Raw genomic sequence first — 14,006 nt, 5'->3', positions numbered from 1 at the left:
TGCTAGGCATCTGACTCATATCTGTAATATTCCCAGAGCCTACAAGCTAAGAATTTCTACCTTCATTTTACAGATGAGGACACGTCACCTCTGAAAGGAGGGGTGATATGCCCATTTTCACACAACTCATGACTGACAGGGCTAGGATGACGCCAGGCTCATGTTGTCCCACTGTTCCCTGAGTACTCCCCTCTTAGATCTTCAGTGGGTCACCTTATACGAATACTGGTCTGCTTAGCCTATTTTTCTCTCACTTGGTGGTGTTTTCGAAGTTGGTGAGGGCTAACGTATTGAGCTGGAAGACAAAAGCTAAATAAAATAAATTTTGCTCTATTTGTATGTCGACCAAACTGCTGTCCAAGCTGAAGGACACAGAGGGTTGGACAAATTAGAATTAAGGTGGGGAGCAAGAGACACCTGCTCCATCCTAGCAGGACAGACTTCCTGCCTGTCACTTACACGTGGTGCTTTTTTATGACTCACTTTATCTATAGCAGCTTTCAAAGCCTTTAGAGATGGGCTTCTTTTTTCCCTAGCCCAGCTCCTAAGTCAGGATCAGTGAGAAAGTGTCCTCTGAGTCTTCAGTTTGCATTGAGACTTTTAAGGTCACTTTTTCAAGTAGTGGGTTCAGACTTGCTGGGACTTCCCAAGAAATGAGTAATGATCGTGATCACGACCACTCACATTGTCCAGGGGAGACACAAAGGCACCCTCTCCTGGGGTTTTGGTTTTCCTGAGTCTAAAATCTTGCTCAGGGACTTCCCTGGTGGTGCAATGGTTAAGAATCTGCCTGCCAATGCAGGGGACACGGGTTCAATCCCTGGTCCAGGAAGATCCCACATGCCACAGAGCAACTAAGCCTGTGCGCCACAACTACTGAGCCTGTGCTCTAGAGCCTGCGAGCCACAACTACTGAGACTGCATGCCACAACTACTGAAGCCCGCGCGCCTAGAGCCCGTGCTCTGCAACAAGAGAAGCCACCGCAATGAGATGCCTGCGCAACCCAACGAAGAGCAGCCCCGCTCACTGCAAGTAGAGAAAGCCCGCAGGCAGCAACAAAGACGCAGTGCAGCCAAAAATAAATAAATAAATAATTAAAAAATTAAAAAAATTAAATCTTGTTCATGTAGAGCATCATGAGTACATATTTTTCATGTACCCATCACATTCCTCTATTAAAATATTCACATTTGACTCTAGTTGTTCCATGAAGAAGATGCTCTCTTACAAAACACATATACTGCCCCCACCCTACCCAATTCTCTAGGACTATTCCTGTCCTGTTGCATATTTTGGGCAAAAAGAAAGACCTCCTGGTCTCTTGCTTCCTTGCCATTCGGCCTAAAGACAGTGAAAAGACTGCTCTTAAAACGCATTTACCAAAAAAAATGCATTTACCTTCCATTCTTGTCCTTGAAGCTGAGTTAAGATGAGGCTATTAAAATTTCTATAGCAAAGGGGAAAGGGAGAAAGGAAAAAAACCTGCAACAGTGGTATCAGATGGTTGCCAAATTCAATGTGAAATTCAGAAGGAGCTTGAGAGAGTTCCCTGAAGGCCAGTGCACTTGACCTGCACCAGGACAGAAGTAAGATTCTGATGCCCCTGGAACTCTTTTGTGAGGAGCTTCCTTCGTCCCTCTCCCATGAGCCGAGTCTTCCCCAGAATTTTGTCCTTGGCCTTTCTTTCTAAGCTGTTTTCTCTCCAGCACAATTTTATACACTCCTATGGCTTCAGATATGCTCATGAACTGCAAGAAACTGGGAAAAAAACCTAAAAGGTTAGCAATAGGGGATTAGTTGGAAGTAGCCTAATTGTTTAGCAGTTTAAAAAGATTTTGAAAAATTGTGCTTGATTACAAAATATTTGCAGTATGTATAAAATACTATGTAAAGTACATATAAAAAAATATAAGTACAAACTGAAAACATCCATTTTTTGACCAATTTTCAGTGTATTGTTTAACAAGAATGAGGATAATTGATTGAAAATTATTGAGAATAGAAAAAATAAAATACTAAAGCTATGAAAAATGTCATATTAATATATTTATTATTTATTTTTCTTATATAAATATAACAAAAGGAATTGATGTTCATTGTAAAAAAAATCAAGAACATATAGAAGTGAAATATAAATAATACATATAGTCTTACCAATGTAAAGACCACCACTGTAAACATATTGCTGTGTATCCTAGAGCTTCTCCTTTGCATATCTGTTCTACAACATTCGTTTATTAAAAAGACCCTGCCATGTACCAGACACTGCCTTTATAGACACTTGTGATAAAAGAGTGAACATGGCAGGCCAGGGTGGGGGAAGGTCCTTGCTCTTATGGAGCTTATGTTTTAATCAGGAGAGACATAACCAATATGAGGTAATTTCAGAAAATTTTAAGTGCAATGAAGAAAATTAAACAGTGTAGTAGACTAGGCAGTAAGTGCAGGGGACAGATAGTTAGAGAAAACCGAGATGTAGGTGTTTGATCAAAGATGTGAATGATGAGGGAGGCCTGGGCATCTGAGATTCTGAGAGAACATTCCAGTCAGATGGAATGGCAAGGACCAAGGCCCTGAGGTAGGAATGAGCTTCTCTGAGGATGTGAAAAGAGGCAGTGTGGAGAGGCAGGGGGAGGTTGGGATGAGATCAGGTTGGAGGGGCAGAATGATATAGGGCCCATGATAGGCCAAATGAGGAATTTTGGTGTTTTTTTCACTCACAGTGCAGTGAGTAGCCAGTGAGTGAATTAAAGAGAGGAACAATGGGATCTTGTATACAGAAAGATTACTCTGGTAGGCGTGTGAAGAATGGATTATAGAGGAACAAGAGTAGAAATTGAGGGGTCATTCAGGAGGCTGGTGCGGTTGGCCCCATGCAACCCAGAGGCAGCTTAGACCAGGTGGGAGTAGTGGAGGAGGAGGAAAGAGGGTGCATTTGAGCTGGATTTGGTGGGAACGTGACCTGTTAAAGAACCAGCAGAAAAGGCAAGAGCAAGAGGAATCAAGGGGACTTCATGGCTTGTGCTTGAAAACTGGAGGGATCATTGGAGACATTTACAAAAACGAAGTCATCACTATACACTATTTTCTAACCTGCTGAAATTTGGCTTTTACTAGTGCGAACTGAGTGGGAGTAGCAGACATGAAATTAATTTAAAATAAGCAGAAAAGAAATCTGAAAAATAGGCATAAATACCCAAAGGCCCATAAACAGTTATACAACCACCTATGGTTCTCCAGAATTACAATGTGCAAAAGTGGTGATTTGAAGTGTTCTTTTTTTTTTCTAATTAAATTTTTTAACCAAATGACCTAGAGCCTTACCACACCTGTATCTCCTCACCTTATCCCTGTTGTCATTTCGGGACATACACGTGCAGCTTCTTGCTGGATATTAGATACAAATGTCTACTGGCGCCTCAAATTAAACATATTGCTTTCTTTTACCTAAAATCTCCATCCTCTTCTGGGACCTCTCTCTATAGGAACGTCATCATTTTATTTAAAGCCATTAAACTAGAACCTTTGAATCATTTCCTCCTATCCATTATATCCAGTTGATACCAAGTCTTTCTGAGACAGAGTTTCAACTGTGATGAGCTTAGGTATAAAGGGAAATCATTTGGTTAACACAACCAAACCACAGGAGAGACAGGCCCTTGCGATACCTGGAACCCGGAAGTCAGATGCATCTCATTTCTGTTTCCCATCATCTCTGAGAAGCTTCCTCTGCTCAGTCAGGGATGGGGTCCAGCAGCTCTCAGGTTTCACCACCACGTCCAGTATTTAAAATCCTTGGTAGGAGCTCTGATGGTCCCAGCAAGAGGCCCATGACTGGCAGCCCTGACTTGAACCACAGGGGTAAAGTATGGGGAGGTCATCTCTCTGAAAAAGGGAAAGCGTTCTTGGAATTAGAAAGGAGTACTAGGTAGACAGTATTTTATAATTATTGATAGAGGAGGCTAGGTAGAGGAGGCTTCCAGATGGCTTTTTGGGGGAGGTTAATAGATATAAGGGGCTATACCCATTTTAACAGTAGGACGATATAACGTCCTCACATTTGTACCACATGCGTTGTTTCATTTGAAACCAACAGCTACCCTTTGGAGTAGATATTATTATTTCTCTTTCCTTGATAAGGAAACTGAGGCTCAGAGACATTTAGTGATTTGCCTAAAGTCACACAACAGCATGTGGCAGAACTGGGGTCTGAACTTGGTCCTCTGAAGTGGTCCCATCCTGTGGTCTCTCGTCTTTTTGCCTACATTGTTGTCAGTGGACACTGAGTACTCAGGACTGTTCTGAGTAATGACAGAAAGCCTTGTTCTTGGAAACCAGGTGCTATTCGGTGCATTGTAATGAACCTGTAATAGCTATTGATTATCTTAAGTTTCCAGGGAAATCACAGAGAATGGAAGTCCGCATTCCCTTACTTAGTGGACCACATGCTCTGATTGGTTTTCTGAGCACACTGAACTTGCTGTCACAGCAGCTTTCCCTTCTGCGTCCCCCTTTTCCTCACTAGGGCAGACAGCATACAAGGCATTGTTTTTGTTATAGGTTAATAATCTATGGACAAGAATAAAAGAAACATTTGTCTTATAGGATTGTTGTAGAAAATTCTTGTAACAAGTCCTATTGCTGTGGGATGCCCACAGGAGCCCGCCTTTCCCCAGAAGGGTGGTGACAGGGAGGGGAACGGTACAGAGTGTAGGCTCTCCAGTCAGACAGACCAGGGACAGACAGCCTCCTGTCTGGGCCACACACAGCCCTGTGTCCTTAGGCAGTGGCACCTAACTTCTCTGAGCTCTATGGCTGTATATGGCTAATAATGGTACCTGCATTATAGGACAATGTATGGATAAGGCTTAATACTCGATAAATAGTAGCTATTACATAAACAAATAGTGATAGATTTAACTACTACTAATAGTAGCAGGTCCAGAAAGTATGTCAGAGGTATAGAATTTGCAAGTATATTGGGCAAGGCAGTGGGTTTGTACCCATTCAGCATTTATTTCAAAAACCATAGGATCCTTAACAGCCCCATAGTTGATGATTTTTCTATCAGTGTGCTGACAAAAATTCATGCTTCATATAACTTATATTCTACTTGGGATAGACAGACAAGAAACAAATATAACTGATGGTGATATATATGATGGTGATAAATTAAGTGGGGAAGGACAATAGGGAGAATTGGGGAGTAGGTTGTGATTTAAGATAAGGATTTCAGGGACAGCCCCTGTGATAAAGATGCAGTCCCAGCATTGTCAGTCTCATGACCTAAAAACCTTCCCACCATGTAGCAAACAATATTTCCAAGCCTCAGCCACAAGTTCAGGTGGATGTCAGTACAACATCAATGCAGAAAGCACTTGGGCAGGCCCTTAAAATTCATCTTGACTACATGTGGTTTGTATTTTTCATCTGTCCTTCCTTCTTTTCCACTGATTTCCTGGCCTCTCTTCTAGTTTTTTTTTTTTTTTTTTAATGGTACCTCATTTTTTTTAAAATTAATTAATTTATTATTTTTGGCTGTGTTGGGTCTTCGTTTCTGTGCGAGGGCTTCCTCCAGTTGCGGCGAGTGGGGGCCACTCTTCATCGCGGTGTGCGGGCCTCTTACTGTCGCGGCCTCTCCCGTTGAGGAGCACAGGCTCCAGACGCGCAGGCTCAGTAGTTGTGGCTCACGGGCCTGGTTGCTCCGCGGCATGTGGGATCTTCCCGGACTGGGGCACGAACCCGTGTGCCCTGCATTGGCAGGCGGACTCTCAACCACTGCGCCACCAGGGAAGCCCCCTCTCTTCTAGTTTTATCATCTGATCCTCCATATTTGTGTAGGTTTTTCTTCCTGCTGACATCTCACAAGGAAGGGATTGACTCCGTGACCTGGGTTGGAAATGGGGCTGCAGAAGGTCCTTTCCCCGGTAACAGGTCTCTTTTCCTGAATTAGGGTCGATCGGTGGCCTCTTCTTCGCAGTCGGCATCGTCCAGTATGCCCTGTTGGGATACTTCATCCGCTCCTGGAGAACCCTCGCCATTCTGGTTAACCTGCAGGGAACAGTGGTCTTTCTCTTATCTTTGTAAGTAGTTTTTCCTCTTAGACTTTTAATTTAATAAGCAGAAGGAATGTCTTAAGAGGATGTGGGTCAATGAGCGACGTTATTCCCTTTCAGGAGTTTGCCTGAACTGACTTTGGTGAAGAACTAAATTCCGCAAGCGCTCCAATGCTTGGCAGCTCCCGGGAAGAGAGATGCTTAATTAATTCAGAATGCAGGTATCCCTTGTTTAAAGTAACCTCTCAGTAGAGTGCATTTTAACCTTCATATTGCCGGTGGAGGGTACCAATTTCTTTTTTAACCTAATGCTTCAAGCTTAAAGATCTTCAGACTTGGTCAGATCACGTGCTAGGGGTGCGACTGAGGTATGATATTATAGAGCAATCTGTGCATATTGAATATATAGGGACACCTCTTCATCCCACGGATGAGTATAATTTCAGGGCCTCTACATGTGGACATGGGAAGATACTCAGATATGGGAGAAATCCTTAGAATGCATGGACTCAAAGCAGTAAAAGGGTGATACCCTGGTCAGGGCAGGGTTCTACAAAACACTCATCCAGAGTATCACACCATGGTCCTCTAAAGGCTGTAAGATGAGCCGCCAACTTAGGCCTATTTCACCAGAAGTTTTATTGTGCTTCTGAAAGGTTTTCTCCCCTCAGGTATCAGACCTCTAATTTTAGTCATTAAAATCTTTGAGATAAATACAGTTTTCAGCCAATGGTACCAGCTTTCTTCTGTGAAGTGAGAGATACCCGTAATAGAATTTTCACTCAGAGAGTGATTTGATATAGTAATTCTTTATTTAAGTTCTACTAACTGAGATTTGGTGGGAATTGACCTGAAATCTGTTTTCATTCTCTCTTTGAAAGTAAGAAGATTGTTAAGTACAAAAATGAATATAGTAGAAATAGTTAACGTATATTTAGAAAGGCAAGATTTATGAAATGCATTTAGTTATGTGAAAGAGAGTGACATAATTTTATTAGAAAGGAAAACGAACCATATTTTATGCGCTTGTGTATTGTAAATTTTTGGAATAAATGGGTTCCTAGTATAGTTCCTTGAATTAATAAGCATTCATGTAAATATCAGTAGATCAATGAATTTTCTTTTTAAATATTTAATAAGTCGCATACTTCTTAATCAGGCTGGCTTTCATCTCTCCTTCAATAGCAGAGTGACTTCACTGGATGATCCGAGCCATTCTGCTTTTCCTTTTCAGAATGTGTAGTCTGTTTGTTACTGCTTAGTGCTAAGTGGGGACATTGACTCACTGGGAAATTAATTCAGGTCATGAAAAATAGAAAACAGAGAAAAGAGCATGTAAAATCACAGTATATGTGTGTTCCATCAGGCCTAGAAAGTAAGGCTTGCTGCAGTCAGCCTCCAGTTTCCCTCCCATCTCATCTCAAACACGCTGCTCCAGGCACACTAAGCTGCTCTCTGTTCCAGTTTGCAGCTTAGGCTTGTCTGCCTCCGTGTCTCCTACTCAGTGCTATTGCCTGCTCCTTCAACGCCCTTCTCCCCATCCCTCTTCTTTCTTAGTTAATAGCGTTCCCAGTTTGCTCAAATGCCACCCCCTCCGCACTTTTCCAGGTCAGACCTCCAGTCATTTGCTTTCTTTTCTGCAGCACTAAACTGGCACCCTTCAAGTGGCCCCTTATTTCTGCCTCACCCGGAGCCTGTCCTCTTGATAAAGCAGGAACTCTCTGATAGCACAGGCTCTTTGCTCAGCTGCATTTCCCCCAGCTCCAGAGCTCTGGGCCTTCCTCCACACAGTAGATGCCTCGTATCCATTGGGCAGATGTTGGCACAAAAAACCTTTGGAATTAGCCTGCGTTAGCCATCAGCAACATCAGAAAAAGTCATGTTATTTTAGAGACATACCTTGTTTGTTTTACTAGAGACATTATTACTTAGCTTAAAAATTCCTTATTTTCACAGTACTTGAATTTGGATAGTTTTACTTTAGAAGCCAGTGCCCCCTTAATTTACAAAGGTTTTCCACCTTTAAAGAAATTCACAGGACATTTTTGAGCAGAGGCCTCATTGTTAAATTAGCACGGTAACTTCTAAAGGTGAGCACAGCATTATGTAGCAGGCAGCATGTTCAAGGGCCTGCTTTTTCTTTTAAAAACATGTCTTACTGTTTCGCATGTGCAATCAGCGTGTGTTAGAACTCATATTCCCAAATCTGTCCACTGGCAGCTAGGTAAGGCTTCGTTACTGAGAAGCTTATAGGCTTCTCAAAATGTGGAGAAATATCAGGTCCTAAGTTTCCATAATCCAGATAAACCCTTTCCTAAGTAGAGATCGTTTTATTAACTCAGAGTCAAATTTCCAAAGCCTGAGTATCTCTCAAATATCATCGTTAAACATGATTTATATAGTTTTAAAAGTAATTTTTATTAATATAAACAATTCTGAAAACACAGAGAAGCTTAATAGGAAGGGGAAAAATGACTTAAGTTATCCAAAGATAATAATGACTTCCTATATTTTGACTATTTCCTTGTTGGTCCTTTTTCACTCCTCTTAGCGCTCCTCAGCTTTAATTTTTATTATCATAGACTTTCTAACATTTCACTTATATTTCTATCCCAAGTATACTCTCTATATTCACCCCACTAGTCTTATATTCTTTTTATTTATTTATAGACTTGATCAGGTAGTTTTACATAGGTACCTCATATATGGGCTGGTGGACAGGGCCAGTGGATCCAGTGATGATCGGCAGACATAACTTCCAACAAAACAATATTTTACTTGACTATTTACTTGTGTGTTAGTAACAATCATCAGATAGCAGTGAAGAAGTAAATAAAAGAATTTTTCAGGATGTTGTAGAGGCCTTTGTTCCTGCTTTTGTTGACAACCAAATGTTGTATATGAATAATCTCTCCCCAGTAGCAGAACTCCTGGGAAAATGCCTGCTTTTTTGTTTCCGTGTCTTTCCTCTCAGCAGCTATTACATTGCTCTGTACAAAATGAAAGTGTTCAGTAAATGGTTATTGATGAACTGGCTGTCCATGAAGTTCCAAATCCTGTGGTGTTTGTTGCCAATTCACTCTCCTTACTGAAAGGCATGGGGAGTTCTGAAAGGCACCTTAAATAGCCTTTTTGAGTATTATTCATACAAGTTTCATTTTAGGAAAATAATATCAAATTAGATCAAAAGGTACTTGATGCTGTGTTTTGTAAACAAGGCTTCCATGTTCCTGCCACCCGTTGGTTTTTGAAAAGTCCTCTAAAAGTATGCAGAACTGTGAAGAGGAGAAAAGATACGTAATATCTAAGTCTTGAAACTGTTGAAAGATATCAGTGGCAATAGAAATGTTCAATACTTTGTAGCTATAGTAAGAAGTAACTGTTGTTTTGGAACTGGAGAAGTTAACCAGAAAATAAACTTTTATTCTTGAAGGTCTTAAGAGGATCACGAAATATCCTCAGGACATATTAAAGTGAATGTGTTAGCTGATTGGAGTATTTTAAAGCTTTAAAGCTCAAAAGTAGCAAAGAATATACAAATCAGTTTTCACTGCAAAGTAAAGGAGCTGCTACAGTGGAGGATTACTGGACGGAATGTCAATATTATGACATAGTATGAGTGTATTTCATGTTTGGTAATTGCAATCATTGTTGCTTTTGTTGTGGTCATCCATGTACAATGCTTGATGTCAGTCTATTTATCTCTTGTAAAAAAAAAAAAAAAAGCTCAGAAGTAGCTAAGATGTGATAAACCCTTTTTCATTTTTATGTGTAGTCTTTAAATAAACTACCTTTTTAATAACGTATCACTGTGTTAAAAACACTTAAAAATTCTTTTCTGATGGATAATAGAGATTTTAATCTTCTTTGTGAGGCTTTTTCAGAACTTTAAAAACCCACTCTACAGTATTATTCTAACAACACTTGGCTATGATTTAGAGCCATATCTCTGACACATGCTTTCTGAAGAATTACTCAGTACTGTAAACTTAACTTGCCATTCATATATTAAAATTTACTTAAAAGTAAACGCATACTGTTTACTTTTTTACTGCCATTTTGGGAGAGTGTTTTTGGTTTCCATTCGTAAAGGAGGCCATCATTTAATGATGGCAGCTGTTGACAGTAGCCCTCTCTCTCTTCCATGTGTCATTGGGAGAGTCAAGCTTTAGACCTAACGTGGAATCCGGTTGTGGTTTGGGGACCACGTACGGCGTGGGTGATTTGTCTCCTTCTGGTGCACGTGTACCTATACGAATATACTGCCTTTGATGACATCTCTTTCAGATTCATTCCTGAATCACCTCGTTGGTTATACTCCCAGGGTCGACTGCGTGAGGCTGAAGCCGCCCTGCACCTCATCGCCAAGAGGAACCGCCAGCTCAAGTGTACCTTCTCACTAACACACCCGGCCAACAGGAGCTGCAAGGAGACGGGAAGTTTCCTGGACCTGTTCCGCTACCGGGTCCTCTTGGGGCATACTCTGACCCTGATGTTCATCTGGTAATTCTCTCTAAGGGCTCTTCTGTTGATCTGCAACTCAGGTTATTGATAATCAGTTATTTCTTCAGGGTTACAGAAAATTTCACTCACCTGTGCTTTCTCAGCATCCTCCCCTTCAAGGAGGAAATGATGGTGCCTGGCGGCAGGTTTACTGAACTTGTAGAAGTAGGTGTCAGAAGCACATCTTTGCTTATGAGGTATTTAATGTAAATTTTTAAATCCCCCTTCCCCACTCCAAAAAAAGGAAAGCAAGGAAGCACACCAGAGACAGAAGACTTTCTAAGGAGGACTTGGAGGCACCTCCCCTTGGTTTTGGCCTCAGGCACTTAGATAGCACATTCTAATTGCAACGCCCTATACTGCATTTTGTGCGGCATCCCACTCGCTCACTCAACAGGTGGGCTGAACGTTATGCCTCGTGGGAATGAGATCCTTGGAGTGTGAGGTGACAGCCTCAAAGCCACATGTGCAAGTCGGTGAATGAACGGATTAGTACTCTCTGAACCTGATTTTCTAGTTTGGCTGATTCTGACCTGCCCTCAAAAATGTTCTCAGCATTAATGTAAATTGTACTGAATGGTTCAAGATTGTGCCATTTAAAGAATTAAATTGTGGAAAGGGGAGCAATGGATGGTTCATACATAGAATTTGTGGAGTACCATGGCTTTTAATATTATTCATTCCGTTAAAGTGCCATAAATGTAATTTGGTCCAGGATTGGACACGAATATCATATTTACTGGCCTAGAGGACTGTTGTGCTATGGTTTGCCTGTATTTGGCAAGAAGCCTGCATAGAAACCTACATTTTTCACTTGGGAAAAGAGGAGAGTCATTTTATATGAAATTAATCGTATATGTAAAGCTAAAAAGAACAGTATATTGAGAATAAGAAGCTGCCAAGATAGTTTTCTATATCTTGATTCTCTTTTCCCACCCAACCAAACCCTGGCTACCACCTGTATGGTTAGGGGCCAGGTCACATCAGCTGCCACCGTCCCCACTGAGCCAGCCTAGTGCTGGAATATCACAGATGCATAAGAAATGTTGAATGAAGGACACAAGTTTGGAGGCACGGAGATTAAGGGAACCTTTATTATTTATTTATTTATTTATTTATTTAAAAATTTTATTGGAGGGGCTTCCCTGGTGGCGCAGTGGTTGAGAATCTGCCTGCTAATGCAGGGGACACGGGTTCGAGCCCTGGTCTGGGAAGATCCCACATGCCGCGGAGCAACTGGGCCCGTGAGCCACGATTACTGAGCCTGCGCGTCTGGAGCCTGTGCTCCACAACAAGAGAGTCCGCGATGGTGAGAGACCCGGGCACCGCGATGAAGAGTGGCCCCTGCTTGCCACAACGAGAGAAAGCCCTCGCATAGAAACGAAGACCCAACACAGCCATAAATAAATAAAAATAAATAAATTAAAAAAAAAAAAAAATTTTATTGGAGTATAGTTGATCTACAATGTTGTGTTAGTTTCAGGTGTACAACAAAGTGAATCAGTCATATGTATACATATATAAACTCTTTTTTAGATTTTTTTCCCATATAGGCCATTACAGAGTATTGAGTAGAGTTCCCTGTGCTATACAGTTAGGTCCTTATTAGTTATCTATTTTATATATAGTAATGTGTATGTGTCAATCACAATCTCCAATTTATCCCTCTCCCCGCCTTGCCCCCAGTAACCATAAGTTTATTTTCTATATTTGTAACTCTTTTTCTGTTTTGTAGATAAGTTCATTTGCACCCTTTTTTTTTAAGGTTCCTCATATAAGCGACATCATGATATTTATCTTTCTCTGTCTGACTCACTTCACTCAGTATGACAATCTCTAGGTCCATCCATGTTGCTGCAAATGGCATTGTTTCATGCTTTTTTAAAGCCAAACCTGACAATACAGCGTAGGAGCTACTAATTTGAGGTTCCACCAATTGTACAGGAAATCCTTACAAAGTATGTTCAGGTACTTAAGGTTCCATAAAACTGCATTTGCATGTCAAGTAGACAGTCAGTCAAACCCTCTGCCTTGAAGGAAGTATCTCCTTTCTTAGGGATTATTTACTTCTTGTTTTTAAGTTTTTGTTTTTTCCAGGAATATTAACTTTTGGGTTCTGGCCTTCAGGGGATAAAAAACAGACAGACAGAAAAACAAACAAACTAGACTTAGAGCCAGGGAGAATGTTCATGTTTATTTTATGTCTTACACGGCCAAAGGAGCTGTTCTCAAATAAACTTCTTCCCCCGGGCTCAGAATGTTAAAATACACGATAACAGAGACGGTGTCATTCCACATACTGCCGTTCTTTTTGAAGATGCTATACAATTCTAAAATCTTCTCTGTGGATCTGTCATTGAAGAAAACCTTAACTGGGGAGTAAAATTATACCTCTGTGCTTAACATCTGTTCCTTTGGTTATTTCCCACAGTAGTGCCTTTTTAAATAGTTCTTTGATGCCCTAAATATACTGTTAAATATTACGCAAGCATTTTAAATTTTGTTTGGGGCACATAAACAGGATTGAAATGATTTGAATAGCTGTAATTATGCATCCCAACGACCAACTCTACCAGCAAAGAAATCTGCAAACAGAGTCTGAGACCATAGGCCTTCCTTGCCCACGTTCTCCCCATTTTCTCTCACCACCAGCTGGCAACTAAATCCCTCTAGTGTCTTGAACTGGCTCTGTTTATTTGTGCCCTACTTGCTACCTTCACAACTTAGTTTAAATATGTATGTGTGTTTCCATTGCTGGAATACTTCACTGGGATTTCTATTTTTTTTTTTTAATTAATTAATTTATTTATTTTTGGCTGTGTTGGGTCTTCGTTTCTGTGAGGGCTTTCTCTAGTTGCGGCAAGCGGGGGCCACTCTTCATCGTGGTGCGCGGGCCTCTCACTATAGTGGCCTCTCTTGTTTCGGAGCACAGGATCCAGACGCGCAGGCTCAGTAGTTGTGGCTCATGGGCCTAGTTGCTCCGCGGCATGTGGGATCTTCCCAGACCAGGGCTCGAACCTGTGTCCCCTGCATTGGCAGGCAGATTCTCAACCACTTCGCCACCAGGGAAGCCCCGGGATTTCTATTTTAAATGCAGAATAGATACACACTAACACATACAACACATTCGGAATAGCGTTATGTAAGGGGTGGGGGGTCTCTACTGCAGATGGGAAGGATTTTTTCAGTACTTCAGGAAAATATTTTAAGTCGTCTAGCCTGCTGCTTACAGGCAAAGTGCTCGGGGACGGGGAAAACAGACAATTCAGTGTCACCTTGCGTCCTTACCCGTGATGTCCCAGCTATGACTCTGCTCATCATCCCCAGTATATGAATGACAGCTCCACCCAGGAAGAAGTAAGGGGAAGTAGCTGCTGCCTGGGCGAATTTGCCAGAGAGGGATGAGTCACTAAGCAGGCCAGCTCCAGGGGTCCGTCATCCCTCCC

The 14,006-nt window shown here is 41.5% G+C and overlaps 1 protein-coding gene across 10 annotated transcripts in view; it reads left to right on the top strand.

Moving 5' to 3' along the window:
- Nucleotides 1-14,006, top strand: part of SLC22A15 (solute carrier family 22 member 15) — a 124,399-nt gene that overhangs the window by 43,280 nt on the left and 67,113 nt on the right. For all 10 annotated transcript variants that reach the window (XR_014237845.1, XR_014237846.1, XR_014237847.1 and 7 more), the window contains exons 5-6: nucleotides 5,955-6,084; nucleotides 10,345-10,560. Coding sequence is in view for 3 of the 10 variants with exons in the window: in XM_082369199.1 (XP_082225325.1) it covers nucleotides 5,955-6,084; nucleotides 10,345-10,560 (346 nt within the window). In the remaining 7 variants the exon portion in view is untranslated. The remainder of the gene's footprint in view (nucleotides 1-5,954; nucleotides 6,085-10,344; nucleotides 10,561-14,006) is intronic.

The sequence above is a fragment of the Balaenoptera borealis genome (assembly GCF_965194805.1).
Source record: "Balaenoptera borealis genome assembly, chromosome: 1".
NCBI classification, from domain to species: Eukaryota; Metazoa; Chordata; class Mammalia; order Artiodactyla; family Balaenopteridae; genus Balaenoptera; species Balaenoptera borealis.
Note: the sequence above shows the minus strand (reverse complement) of the source record. Positions and strands in the feature narration are given on the sequence as shown.